This window comes from Narcine bancroftii, chromosome 5 (assembly GCF_036971445.1).
Source record: "Narcine bancroftii isolate sNarBan1 chromosome 5, sNarBan1.hap1, whole genome shotgun sequence".
NCBI lineage: Eukaryota > Metazoa > Chordata > Chondrichthyes > Torpediniformes > Narcinidae > Narcine > Narcine bancroftii.
Genome location: NC_091473.1, coordinates 186,946,385 through 186,972,172, shown reverse-complemented (window position 1 = coordinate 186,972,172; position 25,788 = coordinate 186,946,385). Strand labels below are relative to the sequence as shown.

The 25,788-nt window shown below is 46.5% G+C and overlaps 1 protein-coding gene across 4 annotated transcripts in view; it reads right to left on the bottom strand.

Moving 5' to 3' along the window:
• pi4kb (phosphatidylinositol 4-kinase, catalytic, beta) overlaps positions 1-25,788 on the bottom strand; it is a 130,799-nt gene that overhangs the window by 83,112 nt on the left and 21,899 nt on the right. For 2 of the 4 annotated variants that reach the window (XM_069940196.1, XM_069940197.1), the window contains exon 2: positions 3,665-4,563. The exons of 1 other annotated variant lie outside the window; for it this stretch is intronic. In XM_069940196.1, coding sequence (XP_069796297.1) covers positions 3,665-4,546 — 882 coding nt within the window. In that variant the 5' untranslated portion in view covers positions 4,547-4,563. Of the gene's footprint in view, positions 1-3,664; positions 4,564-10,108; positions 10,350-25,788 lie in introns of those variants that run through there. One more of the 4 variants, XM_069940198.1, reaches the window with a different exon arrangement.

Here is a 25,788-nt window from a genome sequence, read left to right as displayed (position 1 = left end):
AAGTGGTTCCCATTGCCTTCTTCAGTTGCAGTGCCCATATTGGACTGGTATCCAACCCTGGGCATTGATCAGCAGATTTTCACCTGCCCAGCATTTTTCGTTTTACAACCATAAATTCTAATTTGTAGAATCTGCTTGGATAAACCACCCACCAACTGCAATCCATGGCTTCATGTGACCCCGTTTGGGAGGCTAAACAGGTACTACACTTTGCCCAAGGGGGACCTGAAAGCTATCAGATGGAAGGAGCATCTTGCACCTGCTTTTACTGAGCAACTGCACAGCATCAACGCCGATATGAGTACTTGGGTATGTTTAATTGCTTAATTGGGGCAGCTATAAGAGAGCTAGGCTTGCTTCTAAACTTCTGATCACCTTTGGAATCTGTAGTTGCCATGAGGACCAGAGTTGGGGCAATGAAAGTCAAAGAAGACATTATGAGGCTGAAAAACAGGAATGAAACAGTAAGAGACATCGCTCAAACCTGAGAATTACCAAAATCAACAGCTTGGAGGATTATTAAGAAGAAAGAACATCCTGGTGAGCTCAGTAATCGCAAAGGGGCTAGTAGACCAAGGAAGACTCCACTGATGACAGAAGAATTCTGCTCATAATGAAGAAAAATCCACAATCGTATGTCTGACAGATCAGAAACACTCTTCAGGAGACAGATATTGAAATGTCAATGACTACTCTCTGCAGAAGACTTCATGAACAGAAATACAGAGGCTACACTGCAAGATGCAAACCATGGCAGCGGTGGTCTGCTTTGGATCTTGGGCAGGTCCTCCCTGCTTTGCTCTTGCCATCACTCTGACAATAGGTTAATCTTGGTCTCTTCTGTCCACAAGACCTTTTTCCAGAATTCTGCAGGTTCTTTTACATACTTCTTGCCAAACTTTAATCTGGCCATTCTGTTTCTGTGGCCAACTGGTGGTTTGCATCTTGCAGTGTAGCCTCCGTATTTCTGTTCATGAAGTTTTCCACGGACAGTAGTCACTGACACCTGCCTCCTGAAAAGTGTTTCTGATCTGTCAGATTATGTTTGGGGATTTTTCTTCATTATGATGAGAATTCTTCTGTCTTCAGCAGTGGCAGTCTTCCTTGGAATACCAATCCCTTTGTGATTACTGAGCTCACCAGTACGCTCTTTCTTCTCAATGATGTTCCAAGCTGTTGATTTTGGTAATCCTAAGGACCGAGGCAATGTCTCTTATGTTTTATTCCTATTTTTCAGCTTCTTTGACTTTCATTGGCACAACTCTGGTCTTCGTGTTGAAAATGGCAACTACAGACTCCAAACATGATCAAAAGCTTAGAAGCCAGCCCAGCTCTCTTATCCCTGCACCAATGGAGCAATTAAACATACCCAAGTTCTCACAAACCTCTAGGAAGCCAAATGTCCCAAGGCGCCATGAAATGAGGGGACTATAATTGGACTGTAATTTCTACATGGTCAAACCAAAATAACCTTGAATAAAATCTGGAATGTGCACTTTAATCACGTGAATTGTTTGATTACAAATTTAAAACTGTGGAGCACAGGGGTAAATAAAGGAAAAAAGTGTCTTTGTCCCAAACATTATGATGGCACTATGCTTATCGTTTGTATGTGTGTTTTGCCTGGTTGTGTATCTGCATGTTTTGCACCAAGGACTGGAGAACGCAGTTTCGTAGGATCAAACTTGAGCAATCAGATGACAATAAACTTGACGTGAACTATTATAGCCCCTCACCGGTCACACTTTCTAAACCCTCCTCCACTGGCAGAAGACACACACGCATGTGGTGTCTTTCCTTATCCTCTTGCAACCCCACACCCTTTCCTCTTCTCTCAGAGAGGTACCATCTCCCCCTATCACTTCTCAGCTTCTTTCTCCTACCCTCCCATCCATATCCACCTGTGATCTCTTACCTATTGGCCTGTGGTCCAAACCCTGCCCCTTCCTCCCTCCTCTCCTGCCCCTTCCTCCCACCTCTCCCTGCTCTTTCCTCCCTCCTCCCCTGCCCCTTCCTCCCTCCTCTGCTCCCTGCCCCTTCCTCCCTCCTCTCCCCGCCCCTTCCACCCTCCTTTCCTGCTCCTTCCTCTCTCCTCCCCTGCCCCTTCCTTTCTCTTCTCCTCCTCCCTGCCCCTTCCTCCCTTCCCCTGCCCTTTCCTCCTCCCTGTCGCTTTCTCCCTCCTCTCCCCGCCCCTTCCTCCCTCCTCCCCTGCCCCTTTTTTCCTCCTCTCCTCCTCCCCTGCCCCTTCCTCCCTCCTCTCCTCCCCCCCTGCCCCTTCCTCCCTCCTCTCCTCCCCCCAGCTTTTTATTCAGACGCCTGCCTGCCTTTTGCCCACACCTTAACAAAGGGCTCAAACTCTGAAACGTTGGTTGTATATCTCTGCCTCCTCTGGATGCTGCAGGACATAATTTTTAATTTGGACATACACAGTAACAAGCTCTTCCGGCCCATGAACCTACACACCCTGTAAGTCTTGGACTGTGGGAGGAAACCGGAGCACTCAAATCAAACCCTCGCAGACACAGGGCTACGCTAACCATCTTCTCTTCTACTCTCCCACCTACATCCACCTGTGACATCTTACCTGTTAGCCTATGCTCATCTCCCTGCCCCTTCCTCACTTGCCTCCTCCCCACTGCGCTTTTATGCAGGTGCCTATGCGCTTTCTGCTCATTCCTCGAAGAAGGGCCCGAGCCTGATATATCTCTGCCTCCTATGGACACTGCAGGATCCGCTGAATTTCTCCAGTACTTCTGTTTGTGAACTACAATCACAAAGTCTGCATACTTTGTGGCTTCACTGCACAGTTGTTGGGTCCAAATCACATTCCAGGTACAGCGCTAAACACAACAGGGCTGATGAATGGACAGCAAACACAGTGCATCTACAGACTAGCAGTGGAAGTGAGTTCTATGAGAGCTGCTCCCTCTCTGTTATGCTTGGGACTCTCAAGGTCTAAGGCCTTGCTCGCTCTTCCCCCCCACCTTTTCACTCACGTATCTGTCTGGTTCTTGTTCTCACCCTGCTCAGGTAACCCTTTACATCCTGTGGATGCTGCGTGACTGGCTGTGTTTTCCAGTAAGTTTGTGTATTGCAGCAACTTCTAAGCTGTTGCGACCCACCCTACCAGGGTCAGACAGAATGAAGCTCTCTCCTCACTGTCCCGTCACACACTCCCGGGGTCAGACACAGAGTGAAGCTCCCTCCTCACTGTCCCATCATACCCTCCCGGGGTCAGACACAGAGTGAAGCTCCCTCCTCACTGTCCCATTATACTCTCCTGGGGTCAGACACAGAGTGAAGCTCCCTCCGCATCTTCCCATCACACACTCCCGGAGTCAGACACAGAGTGAAGCTCCCTCCGCACTGTCCCATCACCCACATGAGTTACTCTTTACTTCCACGAATGCTGCATGACCTGCTGAGTTTCTCCAGCGAATTTGTGCATTGCCAATTAAAATCTTGCCATGGGGTTTTTCAGCAACATTGCAAAATTCATTGCAATGGCATCACATCAAGCACCACAACCCTCCAAACCACGTGCTATCATGCATGTACACCTTGGGTAGCTTATGGCCCCCATGAGCACCGTTAAGGCAGATGGTGCCTCGAGGGGCAAAGTGGTTCGCTGCAAACTGACAGCCAATGAGTGCCGTCCCCTCACCTCATCCTGCTGCCTCTCCACCTTCGGGTTGCTGGCCGTCCGCTTCAGGTTGCTGCCCAGGCTGATGCTGGCTGCAGCGTCCGACTTGGAGCGCTGGTGGGTCCGCTTGGAGGGTGACTGGCTGGTGTCGTTGGCAGGGCTGACTGCCGGCACCTCCTTGCGCCGGTGGGCTGGCTTCAGCTCGTCGGAGAGGATGAGCTTGCGCAGCTTGGTGCCACGGGAGTGGCGCTGGGCGGAGATGTGCATGTCCGAGGAGTAGGCGCCCAGCAGCCAGGCACACTGCAGGGAGAAGTTGATGCTCTGGCGACACCGGTAGACCACATAGGGCTTGATGGCATCGCCCACATCCTCGTCCATGTGTATGTACATGTTCAGCAGCTGGGGCAGGTAGAAGTCCACCTCCTCATGCCGGAAGCTGAAGAGTCTGTTGCCGATGTAGGCCTGCACGCCCGGCTCCTTGGAGTTGTACAGGTATGAGATGGCCATCGAGATGTCGAAGAGCTTGGACTCGAAGAGCCGGAGCAGCCACGACTGCTTGGCCGAGTTGTACCTCTGCCGCCTCCTGGCGCTCTTCACCGTGTGGCCTACTGCCTCGTCCTCTGCCCGCACCCTAGCCTGCTCGCCATCGCTGGCGTTCCCGTTGGGGATGGGTGAGGCTGTGGGCGGGCAGCCGTCCTCTGCCTCGTCCGATGAAGCGCACCGCAGGAGCTTGACTTTCTCCAGCACCTCCTCGCAGGCCCGCTTGGCAACCTCAGAGTCAATGAGGGATGACTCGCCCACGCCTTCCTTGATGACGCCTAGGGCACTGCTGGGCTGCGACTCACCACCATTGACTGCATGGCGCTGATCGGCCTGCTCAGTGTCTCCCTCTGCCTCCTCCATGGTAATGGTCCTCGGGCCTGCAACATTGAGATCACAAGACCATCTGTCAACCTTCAGAACATTTCCACAGTACAGGGACACCACAGAGCACAGAAACGAGCCTGTTGGTCTAACTCACCCCATTTGCCAGCATTGGGCCTGTAGGTGGTACAGTTGGTGTAGTGGTTAGTACAACACTGCTACAGCGCCAGCAATCAGGACTGGATTTCAGATCCTGTGGTGTCTGTAAGCAGTTTGTTCATTTTCCCCATGTCTACATCTGCTTCCTCCCAACCTTTAAAATGTACTGGGGGTTTTGGTCAATTGGATGTAATTGGACGACATGGGCTCCTGCCTGTTACCGTGCTGTGTCTAAATTTAAATTTAATTTGGAGCAAAATACATTGCTGCAGCTGTTTCTCCAACAGTTTGCTTTTTACTGGAAGATGAAATTCCTTTTTAAAATTTGTCTCTGTCCTGACCTTCAAGACATTTCTTGAAACCCATCTCTGCAGCCAAGCTTTAGGATGCCTGCCCTGTTCTCTCATTAGGTGGCTGAGAGCCCAGCCCTCTTTAGTTACACTCACCTGCAAAACATCATGAAATGGTTGCAAAACAAATGCAAATCTTTGTTCACGCAACTGTCTTCCATTACTTTAAGAACCACCATTGAGGCTAGAAGCAAGTAACCAGCATCTGTGACGTATTTTTTTTTAATTGGCGGTGCGATGCTGCAATGGACCCAGGGAGAGTGGGGAATGGAGACACAGCCCTCCCCCATGGGGTCCTACTGCCCCGTTCTACTGCTGACTGTTCTATAAAGGCTTTAAACACCTTATTAGAGGAGCCGAGGGTGTTTTATTTTAAAATACTGTGACCACGGGTCTGGACCCAGGATGGCGGTGCCTGTGTTTGCCCGTGGCCACGAGGGGTTGCAGACTCTGGGGGAGCAGCAGACCAGAATAGGGCTTCAGTAATGAGGATAATGTGGCCTCCCCCCCCATGAGAAAGAGAAGCAGAGGAGATGATGACCACTTTGGCAGACCAGCGAGGGGCTCTGCTGCTGAAGGACACACGCACAGGCGAGCTGTTGGCAACTTGTAGGCGAGGAACCCACACAGGCTGCGAGCTGCTGGCAACCTGAGGTCAAAAGACTCACACCAGGCTGCAGGCCGCTGGAGACTGGCTCATAAAAACCAGGTATCGGAACCACGATTCGAGAAGGTGATGAGGGCAAGATAGGCTCCCGAAGGGCGTTGAAGGCTTCCTCAACATGTCAGAGGTTTGGATCTGGAGCTTGGGTTACTGACAGTTTGAACATGTGGCTGCAGAGACCGTGAAAGCGCTGGAGGTGAATCCACTCAGCAACTCTTGGGTGGGGTGGGGGGAATTCTCTTTTGCCTCTCATTCTCCGAGGGGCACCGGGCAATAATGATGGTGAATCTTTGTCTGCCTTATGACAGACTGAAGGCAATTTTGTGTAGCAGGGCATTTCTGTTTTATTACATGACAATAAATAGCATCGATTGGAACATGGATTAATTCATCTGCTTTTGGCAAGCCATCACTAAGAAGGATTAACAAATGGATTATGGCAACGATGAACAAGAGCAGGTCATGCTTATAATCCAATGCAAATTAAATCTTTCAGTGTGAACAGCCAATTCACCCAGAAACAAGACAAGATATTGCAGTATTCCTACCATTTAGACTCAGATCCTTTAATGTTGTTGAGTAATCTTAATGGTTTGGAAACAAGATATTGGGAAAATGGACATGGGAAATTCATTTCAAGCTTACACAACATTATTCTGGTGCAACACTTATTTTCACTACCCAAATCACCAGTATCAGATATGCATCCACCCAACACTCTTGCCTAGGCCCCAGTCTTCCACAACCCACCCCCCCCCCCCCAACCTCACTCTGCCAAGCTCCCAAAGCCCCGGCTCCCGCTCATCCAAGCTCCTGACACTCCAGCTGTCGTGCCAGCCGAGCTCCTGACGCCCTGGCCACCCTCCCGCCCATCCAGCTGCCCTCCCATCCAGTCCGCAACTTCCCCACAGATCAACTCTGCCTGCCCCATTCCCCCTCTACTGTATTTTCCTTCAACCCCTGTAACTTACTAACCATCCTTTGATTGGTTATGCCACTCACCAACACAAAGGCCATCATCCAATTACTCTACCAAATACACAAATGTGCTGAAGAAACTCCGCAAGTGACGGGGATTGAGTTTCTCCACCACGTTTATGTACTGCCCTGTTTTATTATAACAATGATTTGATGTACTTTGAGGAGGTTAACTTGCTTGGAGAGCAGGGAGCACAAAATATTTCACAGTACCTTGGTTAAACAACTCAATTCAAGCTCACCAAAATGGGGGAGAGAATAACCATCAAGGAGGATTTTAATTCTGAAAATTAAAGACAGAGCAGAAGTTGAAGCACAATCTTGTTTGCCTTATGGCTGGCAAAAGTTGAAGTGTATCGCTTGAATGTTGTTTATAACTTTTGCTTTCTAGAGTACAGGAAGTAAAGCAGGATTACAGGCAGCAATGAGGAAGCGTACAGGAGGGCGATAGGTCAGCTAGTTGAGTGGTGCCACACGAACAACCTTGCACTCAATGTTTGCAAAACTAAGGAACTGATTGTGGACTTCAGGATGGGGAAACCAGGAGAACACAAACCATTTCTCATTGAGGAGTCAGCAATGGAGAGGGTAAAAGAACTTCAAATTCCTGAGTGTCAACATTTCCTGGGGCTATCTTGTCAAGTCAATAATGAAGAGCCGGCAGCTATATTTCGTTAAGAGTTTGAGGAGACTTGATATGTCACCAAAGACTTGCAAATTTCTACAGGTGAACCATGAAGAGCATGCTGACTGGTATGGAGGACAGAAAAAGACTACAGAGGGTTGGCCTGCGACATCACGGGCGTTAGTCTTCACTCCATTGAAGTCATTTTTAAAAAGACAGTGTCTCAAGAAACCCACCTCAAGGCGTCTCTTCTCCCCACTACAATCAGGAAAGAGGTACAGGAGCCTAAAGATGAACACCCAAGTTTTGTACTGCACTCGATCACAGCATCTCCAGATCTTCTTGCTTAACCCACAATTATTCTTCTAACCTCTCCAGGGGATATGGGAATTCAGAGCACAAAGGGACATTGGACCTAGTTTTTGGGACAACAAATCTGGTGGGCAGAGATCAGGATCAAAGCTGGGTCCTTGGAACTGAGACAGCCAACACTAACTGCTGCAACTCCATGCCTCATTTGCCCGGGATTACATTTAAAAAAAAACTCCAAGAGTCCTTTTGCCAATATTTATCCTTCAACTTCCCCACAAATGAATTTTTCGATAAGTTCATGAAATTTGTCGATTTGTGGCATCGGTGTTGTACATTACAGGTGCAAAATTGCTATAAGTTCCAGTTCCAGAAATATATTTCAAAATAAAGTGAAAAAAAGAGAAAAAAAAAATTTGTGTCTATAGCTTCATTGTTCATTCAGAGATCTGATGGCAGAGGGAAGAAGCTGTTTTGGTTCCATCGGCTGTGCGTCTTCAGGCTCCTGGACCTCCCCCCTGATGGTTTCAGTGAGGAAAGGGCACGGCCTGGGTGGTGAGGGTCCTTGATGATTGTCTCTCTTGAGACAATGCCTTTGAAAAGCTTCCTTAGTGGAATGAAGACTAATGCCCATGATGGTGGTGGCCTGAGGGCAAGGTTATTGTGAAACCATTCAACTTGCTGATCTATCTCTGTGGTTGCCTACATACCACCTGCCAACTTTCCAACAGCCTTCAACTCACTTCCTCCTGCCTCGTATGCATTGGAATGCCCAACTGGCCACTGTAAGTTGCCCCCGAGCAGGTCAGAGAAATGCGGAGGAGGGAGAAAGTTGAAGGCAAAGCGGAGAGAACATAGAATGGGATCAATGTGGGAAATGAGCAGGTGATGTGTACAGGAAGGACCCTCCTGCATCGCCTCCGAGGTTGGGATCTGGAGCTCGGATTACCGATTGTTTGAGCAGGAGTCTGTGTGACTCTGAAGAAACTCTCTTTTGCTTCTCTTTCTCCCATTGTTAGGGGTGACAGGCAATGCTCACGGCAACTTTGTTTGACTTATGGCAGGCAAAAGTTGAAGAGTATCATGCATGTTACATTTTTATCTATTATGACATGACAATTAGCGTGGTTAGCATAGCGCTTAGCGCAACGCTGTTACGGGATCAGTGACTGGGGGTCAAATCCCGAACTGTCTGTAAGGCATTTATACGTCCTCCCCGTGTCTGGGTGGGTTTCCTCCGGATGTTCTGTAATTTTCCCACCGTTCAACACATACCAGGGTTGTAGGTCAATTGTGTGTAATTGGGCGACATGGACGTGAGCCGAAAGGGCCTTATGTCTAAACTCAAATTTAAAAAAAATTAATAAAAGGAACTTTGAACTATGCTGGCCGCAAACCACTTGAGGCAATATCCCAAGAGTCTTAAAAAATTTGTTAACTGCACTTACGAGGACTTAATGGATTCCTTTTACAAGAAAACCCTCGCAGTTTTTGGGGAGGTGGGGGGGAAGGGACACGGCGGTTGTAGAAGGAGCAAAGGAAGCCTGGAAACTGCTCCCCTCCATCTTCAGAAATGAGGAGCCAGCTCTGGTGATCCACGCTGGAAATGAAGACTGGGTGACATGTTAATGGGGGGCAACAATGACTGCGAAAATAATTTGCCAACACAAAAAAAACCTGCAGAGGCTGGAATCTCGAGCAAACAATGAGAAGCTGTAGGGACACAGCGGGGTCGGGGAGATGGTCTCGATAAAAATTGTGACCTGAAACGATGACTGACCATTTCTACGGGTGGATGCTGCCTCGCCTGAAGAGTTCCTTCAGCTTCTCAATGACATGTTGTAAATAATTGAGCACTGGAACATTGGAATCTGAGAATGCGAGACGCAGGCAAACAGCCGTGTAGTGGCAAGAGGCAAGACTAAAAAAGATTTTCCACCCTAATGCAATAAAGATCTAACCCAGGGAAGGTCACAGCCCTTCCTTACTCTACAAAGAGTCAAACACACAGAGGACGATCAGATCAGATGCTATTTATTGTCATAATAAATCAGAAATGTAATATGACATAAAATTACACATAGGGCAAGATTAGCAATGCCTGGTGCCCCTTAGAGTCAGAGAAAGAGAAGCAGAGTTTCCCACCCCCCCCACCCGAGTCACAGAGTGTCTGCGGATTTGCCTCCAGCCGCACAGACCATTGTCCAAACCAGACCCGAGCTTCAAATCCAAACCTCCAACACAATGAGGAAGCTTACAGTATCCAGGGCCCTTCTTTTTCTTGACACCCACTTGAAACCCGGTTCCGCTACCTGGTTCTCATAACTGGTGCGAACCCCTCAACCCCAAGTTAGCACAGCCTGTGTGGGATCTTCACCCGCAAGTCACCACAGCTCGCCCTCTGTGCGTGCCCTTCAGCTGCGGAGTCCCTTGCTGATCCACCACGATGGTTGGCGTTCTATGGTCGTTTTCTCTGCTTCTCCTTCTCAATGGGGGAGAAGGGGTGGCGACCTCACCTTTACTGGTGCACTGCAACAGTCTGCTGTTCCCCTGGAGTCGGCGACCCCTCGTGGCTGCCTCCAAGCACAGGCGCCGCTGTTTCGGGTCCAGAGCCTGCAGTCGCAGTCTTTTAAATAAACCAAAATCAGCTCCTTTAACGGGCCTTTCAAAGGCCGTACGGAGCAGTCTGCAGACAGACTGGCCGGCAGGATCTGAGCTGCATTTCCACTCCCCGGTCTTCCAGGGTCCACACCAACGGGAAATTACAACAGCTCTGGCATATTTTAAAAAAAATGAAACAGTAGATGTTCCCTCCCTATGAAACACGATTTCAAATAAAATATCAACGTAACTACATCTTTCTCAACTCCTGACGAACAAGCTACATCCTGAAGTGCAATCATAATCGTAATTCTGGAAGTAAAGGTAAAAGTTCCATATTGGAAAAGTAATACTACATTTAGAATGCAACATTCTTTCACTTTGTCTACCTTAAAGAAGAGAGTCACCACTTTGTCCTGTGCCCCTCACAGGGACGAGGCCCACGAACTTGCAACCCCCAGTTTACAAGACCAGTGCTCTAACCACTGAGATATCGGAGCTTGTTGTAGCTGCTCCACAACAAGCATCACAGTTATCACAACGCTGTTACAGCACTGGCGAACCAGTTCAAATCTGGCACTGCCTGTCAGGAGTTGGTACATTCTTGTGGGCTTTCACGGGGTTGGTAGATTAATTGGTTGGTAAGGACTTAGAGGGCTGGAAGGGTTTCTGTATCATTAAGAGTTAAAGCTTCGAGGTATGACCTTCACTGCCACGAGTGCATCCAGTCACCCCTCTTTTATATTTGGTCACACTCAAGCCAATTCACTTGAAGTGATTGCAATCACAGCAAATCCAGCTAGATTAATAATGTGGCACAGCTGCTGGGGATCAGTATCCTCCAACGGGTGTGTATGAACACTCACTGTCACTGACCAACTGAAATAACACGTCAGGCATGAGGATGTAGCAGACATACCACGCTTCGACGATACTACTCACCCAGAAAGGATTCTATTCCATTCTCTTAATTTCTCTGTCATATCTGTTCCCAAGAGGAGGTCTCCCAGTCCAGATCATCCAAAATGTCCTTCTTCCTAAAACGCGGCTTCCCCCTCCACCACCAGCAACTCTGCCCTTACCCGCATCTCCTCCATTTCCCACTCATCTGCCCTGGCCCCGTCTGCCCCAGACACAACGTAAAAAGGATTTCCCCTTGTCCTCACCTCCCACCCCACAGGCCTCCGAATCCATCACATTATCCTCTGTAATTTAAGAGGCCTGCCCACATTTTGCTCATACCTTATGAAGGGCTCCAGGCCAAAATGTTGGTTATGAATCTTTAGCCGCTTTCAGGTGGCCAGAATACCCGACTGTAAATCCACCTATTCTACCCCAATCTGGCTGTCGGGTAGCCACCTGAAAGTGGAGAACCTGGCCAGGAAGAGCATTTACCTAACCCTCCTCCTGTAGGTATATTCTCCGGCTCCAAGAATCCCCGCCCGCCCCCCCCCCACCCCCAACCGTTGCATCTGAAAGCAGCAGTGGGACTACGGCCAGTCCACAGGAGCTGGTGTTCGCTCGGACATGGCCCTCCTTCAGCCGGCATGTTCAGATGACAGAAAGGCGTCTTCTCCGCAGCCACTCGAACATCCCAGCTGCACTTCCCCAGCCACATCTGCCAGCACATTATCTGCGTCCGAGCACCTGAAAGCGGCTTTTATCTTTGCTACACATAGTACACCATTTGACCTGCTGAGTTTCCCCAACATTGTGTTTTTACATTAGGATGTGGTGTCTGCCTGCCTCACAAGAGCCCTGTAGAATGCTCAACGCTGCCAAGGACAATTAGACTCGACGCATGTACAATCTATAACAACCCCTGTCTGGATGTTGCAGCATTCTGTGAAGCCTTGCATCAGGTCTTTTCCAAAACCTCGCAAACCTTTGAGCAGGAAAAGTATGCTAGACAGGGAAAACATACCGTCTGACCCCCAGGAAGATGAATCTCAGGGTTGTATGTGATGTCAAGTCTGTACTCTTACAATAAATCTGAACTTAGAAACACCATCAGCAAAGCCTCGTTCGTAAATCATCCTTCCTTGCAAAGTGATCGGAATAGATCTGTGATCAGTTCTATATCCTGGTGATGGTTGGTGCAACTTAACTTGCAACCTTCAATTCTAGACATCCTCTTTTTACTCCCATTGTTCTTTGCAGAGCAACATATCCAATTAACAATGAGGTTGCAGGTAAACATAAAAACAATGCTGGAGAAACTCAACAGGTCAAACAGCATACTTTATCTACCAAAGATAAAGTTTCATAACCAATGTTTCAGGATTGAGACTTTCATTAAGGTATGAGCAAAATGTAAGCAGGCGCCCGAACAAAATGGCAGTAGGAAGGGGCAGGAGAGGAGCAGAGTCCCACGGGCAGGAGGTAATAGGTGGATGGGGGTGGGGGGAGGGGAGAAGGCACACCTGCAAGCAAGGGGCTCTGTAAATGGAAAGGGAAGGGGTGGAGAGCTGGAGGAAAGGAGACAGAGGGATGAGGAAGAGAGGAAGTGAGAAGCAGAAACCAGAGAAGTTGACGTTAATGCCAACAGGATGGAGTGCCCTTGACAGAATATCAGGTATTGCTCCTCCAATTTATGGGTGGCCTTTGTTTGACAGTGCACACGACCATGGACAGACATGTCAGTGTGAGAGTGGGGCACAGAATTGAAATGGTTGGCCATTGCAAGCTTGCTGGAGAGACTCATTAAGTCAGGCTACAGCCATGGGTAGAAATGGCCAGACGGCGTTTCAAGTCCAGACTCTTCGCCGAGAGTAACATAGAAAAAGGGAAGATACTAATTTTATCAAGGCTTGGAACAGCTCTCAACGTTGTCAGAAGCTCACAAACCCACATCACTGAAGAAGTGGGGGAGGAGGTTAGCGTTATGAAGATGAGGCAAGAACGTCAGATTTCCAGAGCCTCGATGGATCTCCTTTTGCTGTGCAACTTATAACATATAACAATTACAGTACGGAAACAGGCCATATCAGCCCTTCTAGTCTGCACCGATTTAAATGACCCCACTAGTACCACCTACCTTTTCCCTGCCCATAACCCTCCAACCCCCTCACATCCACGTACTCATCCAACCTCCTCTTAAATTACAAAATTGATCCTGTCTTGGAAATGTCTTATTGTCCCTCCCCACTAGTTCTGGGTTTCTCGATTTGAGAGCATCTGCACCACATGGAGAGGGCAACAATTCACCTCAATCTTCTGAAGGAATAATTAGGGAAAGACCAGAGTTTATCCGGGTCTGCAGCAGAACGTTGACCACCATCACGCCGAGCACTGGCACATCTCAGGGTTATGTACTCAGCCCGCTTCTGCCAATGCTGTTGACCAGATCCGACTGCATCACCCAGATCCGGCTCCAACAGTATAATCAAGTTTGCAGATGACACAACAGTAGCTGGCCTCGTCAGCAACAACGACGAGTCACGCTACAGGTGGAAAAGTTCATGATTATGGTGCGAGAATAACAGCCTGAGTCTCAGAGTGGACGAAATAAAGGAGATGATTGTGGACTTCAGGAGGGCCAGGGCAACCACCCTCCACTACACATCAACAACTCTGTAGTGGAGAGCATCAAGTTCCTCTGATCTATCCTGGACATACATCTCCTCACTTGTCAGGAAACGACTGCACTTCCTTATAGAGACTGAAGCGGGCAAGGCTACTGGCTGCCATCATGTCAACTTTCTGCAGGAACTCTATCGAGAGCAGCTTGGCCTGTGGCATCACACTGTGGTACTGCAGAGCATCGGATCAGAGTTCAAACCACAGGGCCATAAAAGCACCAGGCAATCAATGGGGTCTGCCACCCCCCCTCCCTCGATATAATTTACTGAGATCATTGATTGCAAAATCAGTGAGGACCCCCTACCACCCTGCACACAGCATCTTTCAGTTACTCTCAGTGGGAAAGAGAAACAGAAGCATTAGAGCTGGAACCACCAAGCTGAGGAACAGCTTCTTCCTATGGACAATGACTATTGATCTGCTAAACAACTCTGAGAGTCTGTACTATTTATTACTACCTATTTGTTTTAAACATATGTATGAAGATTAGATTCAACTTTATTGTCACTGTGCCAAGTAAAATACAAAGCCGATGAAATACAATTAGCATCCAACCACAAGTTAAAAAAAATAGTGCTCTACATTAATAACTATGTGCAGATAAAAACAAGTGCATTCAGCAAGCAAACAATTATAAAAGTACTGACAGTGCAACGTGAGTGCAGATCCACTCAGCACTGGGATTTAAGGTTCAGCAGGGTCACAGGCTTCGGTGGGGTGGGGGGGGAGCTCTTCCTGAGCCTGCTGCTTCGAGAGTGAAGGCTCCTGTAGCACCTATCAGATGGGAGTCCATAGTCAAGGTGAGATGCATCCTTGATGATGATGCTCTTCCCACTGTCCAGACGGCGTTCCTGATAAATGTTCTCAATGGTGGGCAACTGGATGCAGATAATCCGCTGGACAGTTTTCACCACCCGCTGAAGTGCTTTAAAGTCCGACAAGAGACAATTGTCACACCAACTGAGATGCCACAGGCCAAGTATGCTCTCAAGCAGTAAAAGTTTCGCAGGAAATAAAAGTGCTTTTTGATCAGCGTACTTGTCCAATCACGTGTTTGTACTGTACACCGAAGAAACAATTTTTCGTCGGGTTGTACAAAGCTGCTGTTAATGACCAATCACGCTGGAGAATGCAGATAAACGCAGGTTGTGTCACTGTTGTCATTCATCCTACCCACAGCCTAATTCCACACAGTGGAACAAAGCTATATTCAATCAGGAATTAGTGTGATAAACCAAATAAATGACATGGACAAAAACATACACAGCTAAAGCAGGATAGATTAGACACTTCACGGACTGGCTTGACCAGCGGAGGAGGGGGCGAATAGCAATGTTTATTTAAAGGGAATTTCAATGAGAAAGAGGTCAGACAGTGACCAATCAGGTGAGTTGAAGAGAGGTGGTCACAGATAATAAATGCCACCCACCCCCCTCACCAAGCTACTCATCTCAGCCTTTTTAATTTTGGCTATCGCTCTCTTCGGACTTTGCTCAAAGTTTATGGGCCCCTTTCCCGGTGAAGCAATCATGCTTAATTAATTTCTTCCAGACTTCTCTCGCACAGACATTAAACAAAAACGTTTAATCTTTGGACTCAGTGTCCCTTATGGTTTTTAGGCTGGGTAACAGCACGATCAAGGAATTTTGCTGCTACTCGGGCACTCTAACAAGGAATGTTGAGTCCATTCCTGCATCGCGATTTATCCTGCAGGACCCCTACCACTTTTTGGAGGAAGCCTGCAGTGTAAATTGTTCTGGAAAAATTCATTGATAGTCATCTACTCGACTGCACGTCCAACCACCGAGACTATTGTACTCAGGTACTTGCAGTCTAAAAAGGCACCCAGTGTGAACGACCATACAGACAGTAGCAATTTTCCCAACATTGCAGTCTAAACCATACCTGTTTTCAGGGACTACCAATAACTGCAGTACACCGTATGAAACGCAAAACTCTGCAGATGCTGCGATTTTAGTAAAAACACACTGAAATGCTGGCCAGGGGAGGAATCTTGACCAACAAAAGGTGTTAATTAGATGTGATAAGGAACTAGGTAAGAATTTATCATGTTTGTGTGAAAGGAGAAAGGGAAAAGGGAGAGAGATAGAGCTGGGGAAGGTGACGGGGGGGGGGGGGGGGGGGTAATGAAAGCCAGAGGAGTCAATATTAATGCCATCTGGCTGGAGAGTGCCCAGTCGGAAGATGAGGTGGTGTTCCTCCAATTTGCAGGTGGTCTGAGTCAGGCAGAGCATGTGACCATGGATAGACACGTCAGCGTGGGAACATGAAGGGGAATTGAAATGGGTGAACTATCAGGAGATCCGCGATATTGCTGTGGACTGAGCCAAGGTGCTCAGCGAAGCAATCTCCCAGTCTGCGTCCAGTCTCTCCACAACAGTCTTGGTCAGCACTGTCTGAATTCTGAGTCTTTCTGAGATTTCCTGCTTCTGGCTCGTTCTACTTATTCCTTGAAGAAGGGCTCAGGCCCAAATCGTTGGCAATATATCTTTGCTTTTTATGGATGTTCAAAAGTCCGGCTGAGTTCCTCTAGCAATTCTAGTTTCTACATGTCTCCGTTTTCTGGGACTGGTTTGATAATCAACTACCAGATGGTTCATACTGGTGTTCATACTGTAGTTTACCCCATACATCCAGTCTGGAGTATATATTATGAAAGTTTAAATTTGGCCACTCCAAAGGGTTAAAAATGTTTTATGATTTCAGTCTATGGCCCCTTATATGTGGCCTGGACCCTGGGGTGGGGGGAGGGGCTGTAAGGTCCCTGTTGAGAATGGCTGATCTAAAGCAAGCAGAAAAGCTGGGGGTGGGGGGGGGGGGGGGGAGCTCAGCAGGTCGGACAGCGTCCCATGGAGAGAAATGGTTAGTCAATGCTTTGGGTCAGGGGAAATAAAACTCAAAAGGAGTAATATCAAGAGTGGTGGAGTGGGGGGGAAGGCAATTGATTTACTCAATTTCTGGTAATCTCCCCCCCCCCAACCCTGATCCACTTCCACTGTTTCCATCTGTTCTTTACCCATTCTCACAACCGACCCCACCACCCCAACTTCACCTCTCCCCATTTCATCTGCCCATTTACCTTCTGGCCTCTCCCTCCCTCCTTTGTATGTTTGCTAGCTCCTCCCCTCAGCTGAGGGTCCCAAGCCAAAACATTGACTGCTCACTTCTCTCCACAGAGGCTGCCTGACCCACTCACTGGGTCTCGCCCACTTCTCATCGTTTCCTCAAAATTCCAGAATCTGCCCCATCAAATACCAGCCTCGTTGCAGAGAATTTTTCTTTTGTTAAAATTACCTCATTGAAATGGAAAGAATTTCAGGGAGTGTCTCGACAGCTGAAACAATGACCTGAAACTGCTGAACAAAATCTTGTCCTGACGGCCAAATTCAAGATTATTATCACCTGAATGCACATTTCCAACCTGACGATATGGAGGAGTGTCTCCAGGCCACCATGGGCATGCAATACACAATACATAATAATTGATGAATATATATGAATATACAAATTAAAATAAATATTTTGGGGTACAGTAAAATCTTGTTAGAACGCGGTAGTTAGTGTCCAAGATTTCATACTGCGTTCCAGCCGAGTCGCAGAACAAAGCTCACAGATGATCAAACCCAAATATTACCCATTTTCGAAGGATCTGCTGTCTATAACTAACAATTTCAATGAAAGAAAGCAAGTGCATTCTTTTAATATTGGGATTCTGAATTTTAATCAACTCATTTTACAGAAATTTGCAAAGTTTGGGGTCCACATACACCCGTGCTATAAGCGATTCCGTGGATTAACGAATCGCGTTCTAATGAGGTTTCAGTGTAATTTACTCGGTTACAGGTTCGTCAATCGTGCGGCCGGTAGAAGAAAGCTATTTCCCAGCCTGACTGTGATGCTCTTGCACCACCTCTTTGATGGTAGTGGGTCAATCATACTGTGTGCTGAATGGAGAGGGTCCTCTCATTTCTTTGAGCCCTATTTAAGCCACGCTTCCAGTAAATGGTGTCAATAGATCCTGGGCTCTCTAGTAGAGGCCAGTGGACTGAACCGAGGCTGCTGGGCCAGTAATTTATTTCTCAATTCAGAGGAGATTTACTAGAATGATTCCCAGAATGCAAGGGCTATCTTACGAGGAGAATGAGAGGAAATCTCAGAGGCATTTCGTATTTTGAAAGGCTTAGATAGGGTGGATGCAGGTAAGATGTTTCCCTTGGTGGGTGAATCGAGGGCAGGGGGGGGGGGGTCATAGTCTAAAAATTAGAGGTTATCCACATAAAACAGAGATTAGGAAGAATTTCTTTAGCCAGAGGGTTGTGGATCTGTGGAACTCACTACCACACACGGCAGTGGAAGACAGATCACTGGGAGTATTTAAACAAGAAATACACAAGTATCTCATTAGTGAGGGCTCAAGGGATATGGGGAAAAGGACGGGAATTGGAACTAGTGTAGAGTAGCTTAGTGTAGATTTACGGAACAGACTTGATGAGCCTAGTGGCCTCCTTCTGTTCCTTTGTCTTGTGATATTATGAACCCAAGCAATCCTGCAGATGACCTGGTCATTGTAGAATCTTGCAACGTGCACGATGATCTGCCACACTTCCGAGTTGAGATTCTTTTATTACATTGTCATGTAATAGTACAGAATATATATTACACAAAACTGTCTTTTGCCTGCCCTAAGGCAGACAAAGAGTTACCATTGGTATCGCCCAGTGCCCATTACAGTAAGAAAGCAAAAATGAGCCCCTTCAGAGCCACTGAATGACCGCAGATTCGCCTCCAGCACTCCCACAGCTTAGGCTGCCGCACAGACTCTTGCTTGATTCTTCAACAACCCAAGCTCCAGATCCAGACCTCCAACACAATCAGAAAGAATTCAGCGCCTGAGGCCCTCCGGGAGCCTTCCTGCCCACTTGAATCCTGGTACCGAAACCTGGTTCCCATGAGCCATTCTCCGGCAGTATACAGCCCATCCGGGTCTCCCGACTGCAGGTTGTCCGCAGTCTGATCAGTCAGCCTCTGATCCCCTCACTGGTCCGCTGTCGTGTTCACCGTCCAGTAGGGACATCTCCTCTGCTTCCAGCATCAGAGCAATGGCATCTCAGCTTGGAGTTCTTGAGATCGCAACTGTGGCAAGGAGCAGGGAAAATAGGCAGGGGATAGAGTGCAGAAAGCAAGAGGAACTAAAGGACATTCCAGATTCAAGGCAACAAACTGAAGGGAACTATCACATCAGGACACACATTATCCTTCTAAAAAAAGAGAAGTCCAAGAGGGTGAAATCAGCAGGCTGTCGGTGACCCGAGGAGAGGAACCCACACAGGCTGTGGGCAATTGTGGTCAAAGGACTCACACCAGCTGCGGACTGCTGGAGGCTGGCTGAAGTGGGTACCAGGTATCAGAACCGAGATGCAAGAGGGTGCTGGAGGCTTTCTGATTTATGTCAGAGGTTTGGATCTGGAGCTCAGGTTGCTGACGGTTTGGACTGAAGGCTACATGGGTTGCAGGTGAACAGGAGGCAAATCCACAGATATTCAGCAACTCTGGGGGAGGGGGGGGGGGGGGAGACACACACTCTCTTTTGCTTCTCTTTCTTTGGCTGTAAGAGGTGCTGGGCAATTTCTACTGAGAGCGAATCTTTGCCTGCCTTATGTAATATTACATTTTCTGTTTTATTACATAACAATAAAATAATCTTGAATTACAACGGGCTCAGAGACGGCATCTCTCACTCAGCTATCAGGCTAGTGCATCAGCCTCACAACAGTGCTCTTCATGCTCCCTTGGCTACGTACTCATTGAGCCTTCTCCCTGTTACCCTACACTGCAACCTTACTCCTGCCCTGCAACTTTGTGGACTGTATGAATGTTAGGGTGGACTTGCTGGATGGCTCTCTGCACTGGGTATAAAGTGACTAACTTGAAAAACTTTCCTTTTTTAAAAAAAACCAAAAATGGACTTTATTCACAATATTTACAAAAGAAAAACCATTCCAAGTCTCTTTCCACTCTTGGTTTCCTATCCATACATTACCATAAAAAGTTGCTAATTTCTATTTATACCATTCTCTCCATTGTGTCACCTAGTCGCTTCACCACCCACCCCCCCCCCATTGTTTGAGGGGCTTCCCCTCAATGCCCGCTAATGGGAGAACATTACAAGATGGCCTTTCCCCACAGCACCCTCGCGTTGGCTGCCAGCCTCAGTGTGCTCCTCAGCACGGACTCCTGCTGTCAGTTGATAAGATACTTGCACCAAAATCTATGTGTGCTGGAAGACCAACAAGTTTTGGCAGACCAAAGTGCATCTTTCACCGAGTTAATGGTCTGTCAGCAGTTCTGGGTGTCCGACCCTGTGTGCGTTCCTGTGAACAGCTGTAAATCAGAGAGTCTTCTGTCATACTGCTGATGGGAATTAACCGTGACAAGGACCCTTGCACCCTTCTCCACCCACTCTTATCAAATCTGCATTCTGCAAAGAGGTGGACGACTCTCTCCTCTCCACCATCATCTCGGGGACAATGTACATTGTGGGGGTTGTACAGGAAGGTTCTGACAGGAAGGCCACCTCTCACTACAATCAGGCTAAATCCTGGTTTTTGTCCATCCAGATCATTTGACTACGACACATTACGCCAGATGACCTGACGGTTTTCTCAAGGAATCACCCCATCGTGTCTATGAAGTCCTTGTCTCTCAGTGTTCACAGGACGTTCCATACTGACCACTGTCTGATGGCCTTGCGGTCAAAGGTGTTGGTCTGAAAAAACTTTTCCATGAAGTATAGGTGGTGTGACAAAGCTGACTGTGATATTGATTGGCAACAGGGCCAGGCCAATCCTTGGCAACACCTGGGACAGGTAGATTTTAAAAGTCTGCAGGTGCTGGGGTAGCAGGTAGCACAATACAATTACAGCAGCAGTGACCCAGGTTCAAATCTGGTGCTGATCGTAAGGAGTTTGTATGTTCTCCCCAGGTCTGTGTGGGTCTCTTCCGGGTGCTCTTGTTTCCTCCCATCCTTTAAAACGTACTGGGGTTGTAATTTAATTGGGTGCATTTGGGTGGCTTGTTCATGGGCTTGTTACTGTGCTGTACATAGTGAAGGGTGATCTTTCCTGGTGTCGTCAGACTCTTGCACCTCATTAGTGAAAGATAAAATCTTGTACTGGTTAACTGTACTTTCCTCTTTAGCAAAGGATGACACAGTTGGCCTAGCGGTTAGTGCAATGCCAGCAATTGGGACTGGACCTGGGTTCAAATCCTGCACTCTTATTTTTTGTAATTCTTTATTTATTGCACTATGAACCATATCAACCAATATATTTACAGATGCATCTCTTTAAATATTCATTGACATTTTCTCTTTTTTTCCCCCATCCCTCCCTTCCCCCTCCCCTCCAAAAACAGTAAATATTGGACATATAGAATACAATCAAACAATATCTTTATACAAAAGGAATACAAACAAAAAAGACGAATCATCTACTTATTCACATTAAATCTGATCGTGTTTATCTTCTTATTTCAGGTAGTGGAGGTCCGAGGCCTGCTCTTTCTGTTATGTTCCATATATGGTTCCCAGGTTTCCCCAATCATTATAACTTTGTCTTTTAAATTATATGTGATTTTTTTTCCCAATGGGATACACTTAAACTTGGTTATATATTCCATTAATGTTTATAGTCATTTAGTCTAACGTGGCCATCTTATATCTTTTTTTTCACTTCTTTTCCGCCTCTTCACCACCTCCATCCCCTTTTTTCCATTACTGTTTTTTAAGTTTTCCTTTTTAATCTCAAAATATGACAACGTATTTAAGACGAAATACCCCAACAATCCCCACAAGCAATAATCCTTCAACCCTAAATGAAACCCCCCCCCCTCCTTGGATTGCCTCCTGTCCCTTGACGGCAAACACAACTCCCTTTTCCATTTAGTTTGTGAACTCCCCACCGCCCAGCCCCCCCGAGAACACTATTTTCCTATACTAATAACAAAGCTCTCTCTTTTTTCTTTCTTCCCCTTCTCTTATCCATCTTTAAATCTTTATATATACATTATCTGTACTTTATATTTTTACATATTTTTGTTTATTTTCTTGCCGGTCTTCCTTCTTGTCACTTCTCTTCCTCTCTTCTCCTGTCCTGCAAATGTTCAGCAAATTCTTGGGCTTTCTTTGGGTCCGAGAACAATCTATTCCGTTTCCCAGGAATGAATACTTTGAGTACTGCTGGATGTCTCAATATAAAGTTATAATCTTTCTTCCATAAGATTGTTTTCGCCATGTTGAATTCTTCTTTAAAGTTCGAAGCTTAAGTCCAGGTAAAAAAATATTTTTTGTCCCTTATATTCCAACGGCTTATTGTCTTCTCTAACCTTCTTTCTTGCCTGCTCCAATATGTTTTCTCTTGTCGTACATCTTAGAAATTTCACCAATATGGATCTCGGTTTTTGATGTGGTGGCGGTTTTGGTACTAGCGCTCTATGTGCCCTTTCGATTTCTATTTCTTAAATTTTTTTATTTTTCACACTATGAACCATATTGACCAAAATACACAAAGATTTCCCTCTTGAATATACAGTGTCATTTTCTCCCCTTTATCCCCCTCCCTTCTCTCCCTCCTTCCCATCCCCCCTCCCCACCCACTAAACATTCAACATATACGATACATTAAACCCATTAAACAATGTCATCACACAAATGAAAATTGTGTCATCTACTTTTACACACTGGATCAGTTCATTTCATCTTCTTCTCCTTCTGTCATTTTAGGGGTGGAGGTCCGCAGTAGGACTTCTCTGTTGTGTTCCATGTACGGTTCCCAAATTTGTTCAAATACTGTGATGTTATTTCTTAAATTATATGTTATTTTTTCCAATGGAATACATTTATTAATTTCTATGTATCATTGTTGTATTCTTAGGCTATCTTCTGATTTGCAGGTTAACATTATACATTTTTTTGCTACAGCTAAGGCTATCATAATAAATCTTTTTTGTGCTCCATCCAAATCGAGGCCAAGTTCTTTACTTCTTATATTACTTAGAAGAAAGATCTCTGGATTTTTTGGTATGTTGCTTTTTGTGATTTTATTTAATACCTGATTTAGATCTTCCCAAAACTTTTCCACTCGATTTCTATTTCTTCATGTCAGTATTTTCCCAGAACCTTCGGGATCCATCCTTTTATAAATTCCTTCATATCTGTCTCTTTTTTGCCTTCTTTTTCAGATCAACTATTTTTATGTTGCTTCGCCTACTGTAGTTTTCCAATACATCAATTTTTGGGACAATAAATCTTGTCTCTAATTTTATTTTTTTTTCGCTCTCTTCCAACTTCACTCTTAAATCATTTATCTCCATTTCTACAGCAGCTTCTCGTTCCTCCACATTTTCTACTCTTTTCCCTATTTCAGTCATGACCAACTCTAAGCTTTGCATTCTGTCTTCATCTCTTTTCATTTTTCTTTTGATTGAACTAAATTCTAATGATAGCCATTCTTTTAATGACCTCATTTGTTCGTCAAAAAAGGCTTTATCTAAACTTTGTCCTTCTATTTTACCTTCTTCTTAACTTTGAAATTCTTGGTCTTCTTCCTCCTCTTCTTCTGTGTCTGTATCTATGTCTGTGTCATCATCTTCTCTTCTCTGTATCTTTGTATCTTCATCCTTCTCTGGTGAGTGGCTTCTGTATCCTTGCTGGGCCTCCAGCTGCTGAGTCTCCTGCTGCAGGTTGACCCGTTATTGGGCCTCCCACTGCAGGTCGACCCACTGCTGGGCCTCCCGCTACAGGCTGACCCACTGCTGGGCCTTCTGCTGCAGGCTGACCCGCAGCTGGGTCTCCTGTTGCAGGTTGTCCCCCTGCCGGTCACCCCGTTGCCGCTCATCCTCTTCCCACCCTTTGTTCTCTTTCTCACTATTCTTCTTTTCTTCTTTATTTCCCCCAGCCGAACACCCCGATACTGGGCGTCTCTCAGCTGGCCGCTCCTCAGCTGAGTCCCCCTCCCATCGGCATTGACTTTTTCTTTTACTTGCACACTGCGCACGCACAACTCTTCGCGCATGCGCAGTTGCGCACCTCTTCTTGGCTCTGAGAGCCATTTTTGAAGTCCGCCGGTTGGGAGGACACCAGTCCTCTGGGGACTCACCAACATCGGAGATCGGACGTTCCTCTCCATGGTGGCTCTCTGCTCTGATGTGCAGGCAAGGCCGCCTTCTTTCTTCTCCAGTGATTTTCCTTTTTCCCTTTTCTCTGTTATTCTTACTTTCTCTCTTTTGGGTGCCATTTTCTGTCTCTTCTCTGTAACTTTATCTTTCTCTTCCTGTATTTTATGTTTATTGAGCTCTGTTTTTTCACACTTTTTTTCTTTTCTCTGGAGAGGGCTGTTTCCACCCGACCAGCCACTACTCTATCATGTGACTCCTAAATCCTGCACTGTCTTTGAGGAGTTTGTATGTTCCCCCCCGTGTCTACATGGGTTTTCTCTGGGGGCTCCGGTTTCCTCCCACCCTTCAAAAACATACCGTGGTGTAGGTTAATGGGGTGTAAATTGGACTCATTGGGCCAAATTGGCTTGTTACAGTGCAGCATGTCTACATTTTTAAAAAATTTAAACCTCATTTTATTGTAACAATGATTTGGTTCTGCATGCTGCACTTGGTGGAAGTTAACTTGAGAGCCAGCAACACAAAGTCTTCCACTGTATCTTGGTACACCTAACAGTAAACAATTCAATTCAAGCTTCATACAGGTTTGGAATAGATGGTTTTGTGGCTAAATTTGTAGATGATATCAAAATAGGTGGTAGGGCAGGTGGAACCTAGGATACAGAAAGGCTTGGAAAGATTAGGAAAATGGGCAAGGATGTGGCAGATAAAATACAATGTTGGGAAGTGTACGGTGATGCACTTTGGGAGAAGGAATAGACAGGCAGACTATTATTTAGATGGGCAGAAAATTTAAAATTATGAGGTGCCAAGGGACTCGAGAGTCCTCGTGCAGGATACCCTAAAGGTTTACCTCCAAGTTGAGTTGGTGGTAAAGAAGGTGAATGCAGTGTTGACATTCATTTCTGTAGAAATGCATAAAGAGCAGAGATGTATTGTTGAGACTCTACAAGGCACTGGTGAGACCTCACTTGGAGTACGGTGTACAGTTTTGGGTGCCTTATTTGAGAAAAGATGTGCTGGCGTTGGAGAGGGTTCAGAGAAGATTTACTTAGAATGATACCAGGAATGAAAGGGTTAGCATATGAGGAATGTTTGTTGGATCTTGGACTGTACTCGCTGGAGTACAGAAGGATGAGGGGGAACCTCAGAGAGGCAAGGATGTTTCCCATGGTAAGGGAGTCTCAGACAAGAGGGCACAACTTCAGGATAAAAGGGCATCAATTTAAAACAGAGAAGCAGAAAAATTCCTTTCATCAAAGAGTTGTGAGTCTGTGGAACTTGTTGCCACAGGCAACTGTGGGAGCAAGGTCGTTGGGTATATTTAAGGCAGAGATTGTCAGGTATTTGATTACTCAGGCCATTAACCGGGGAGTGGGGCTGAGTGGGAGGATGGATCAGCTCATGATTAGAATGGCGGAGCAGACTCGATGGGCCAACCTCTGTTTATATATCTTGTGATCTGGTGAAGCTCACCAAAATGGGAGAGAGAATGACCATCAAGGAGGATTTTAATTCTAAAATTTAAAATACCGGAGCAGAAGTTGGGGCACAGTTTCAATAAAAATTTGAACTTTGCTTACCTTTTACTTCCTATAGTACAGGACGTAAAGCAGAATTACAGACAGCAATGAGGAAGCGTACAGGAGCAAGAAAGATCAGCTAGTTGAGTGGTGTCACAACAATACCTTGGCACTCAGTGTTAGCAAAACTAAAGAACTGATTGTGGACTTCATCAAGGGGTTAACAGAGGAGAAGGTTCAGCTGTTCTCACCGCTACAATCAGGAAGGAGGCACAGGAGCCTGAAGACAAACACCC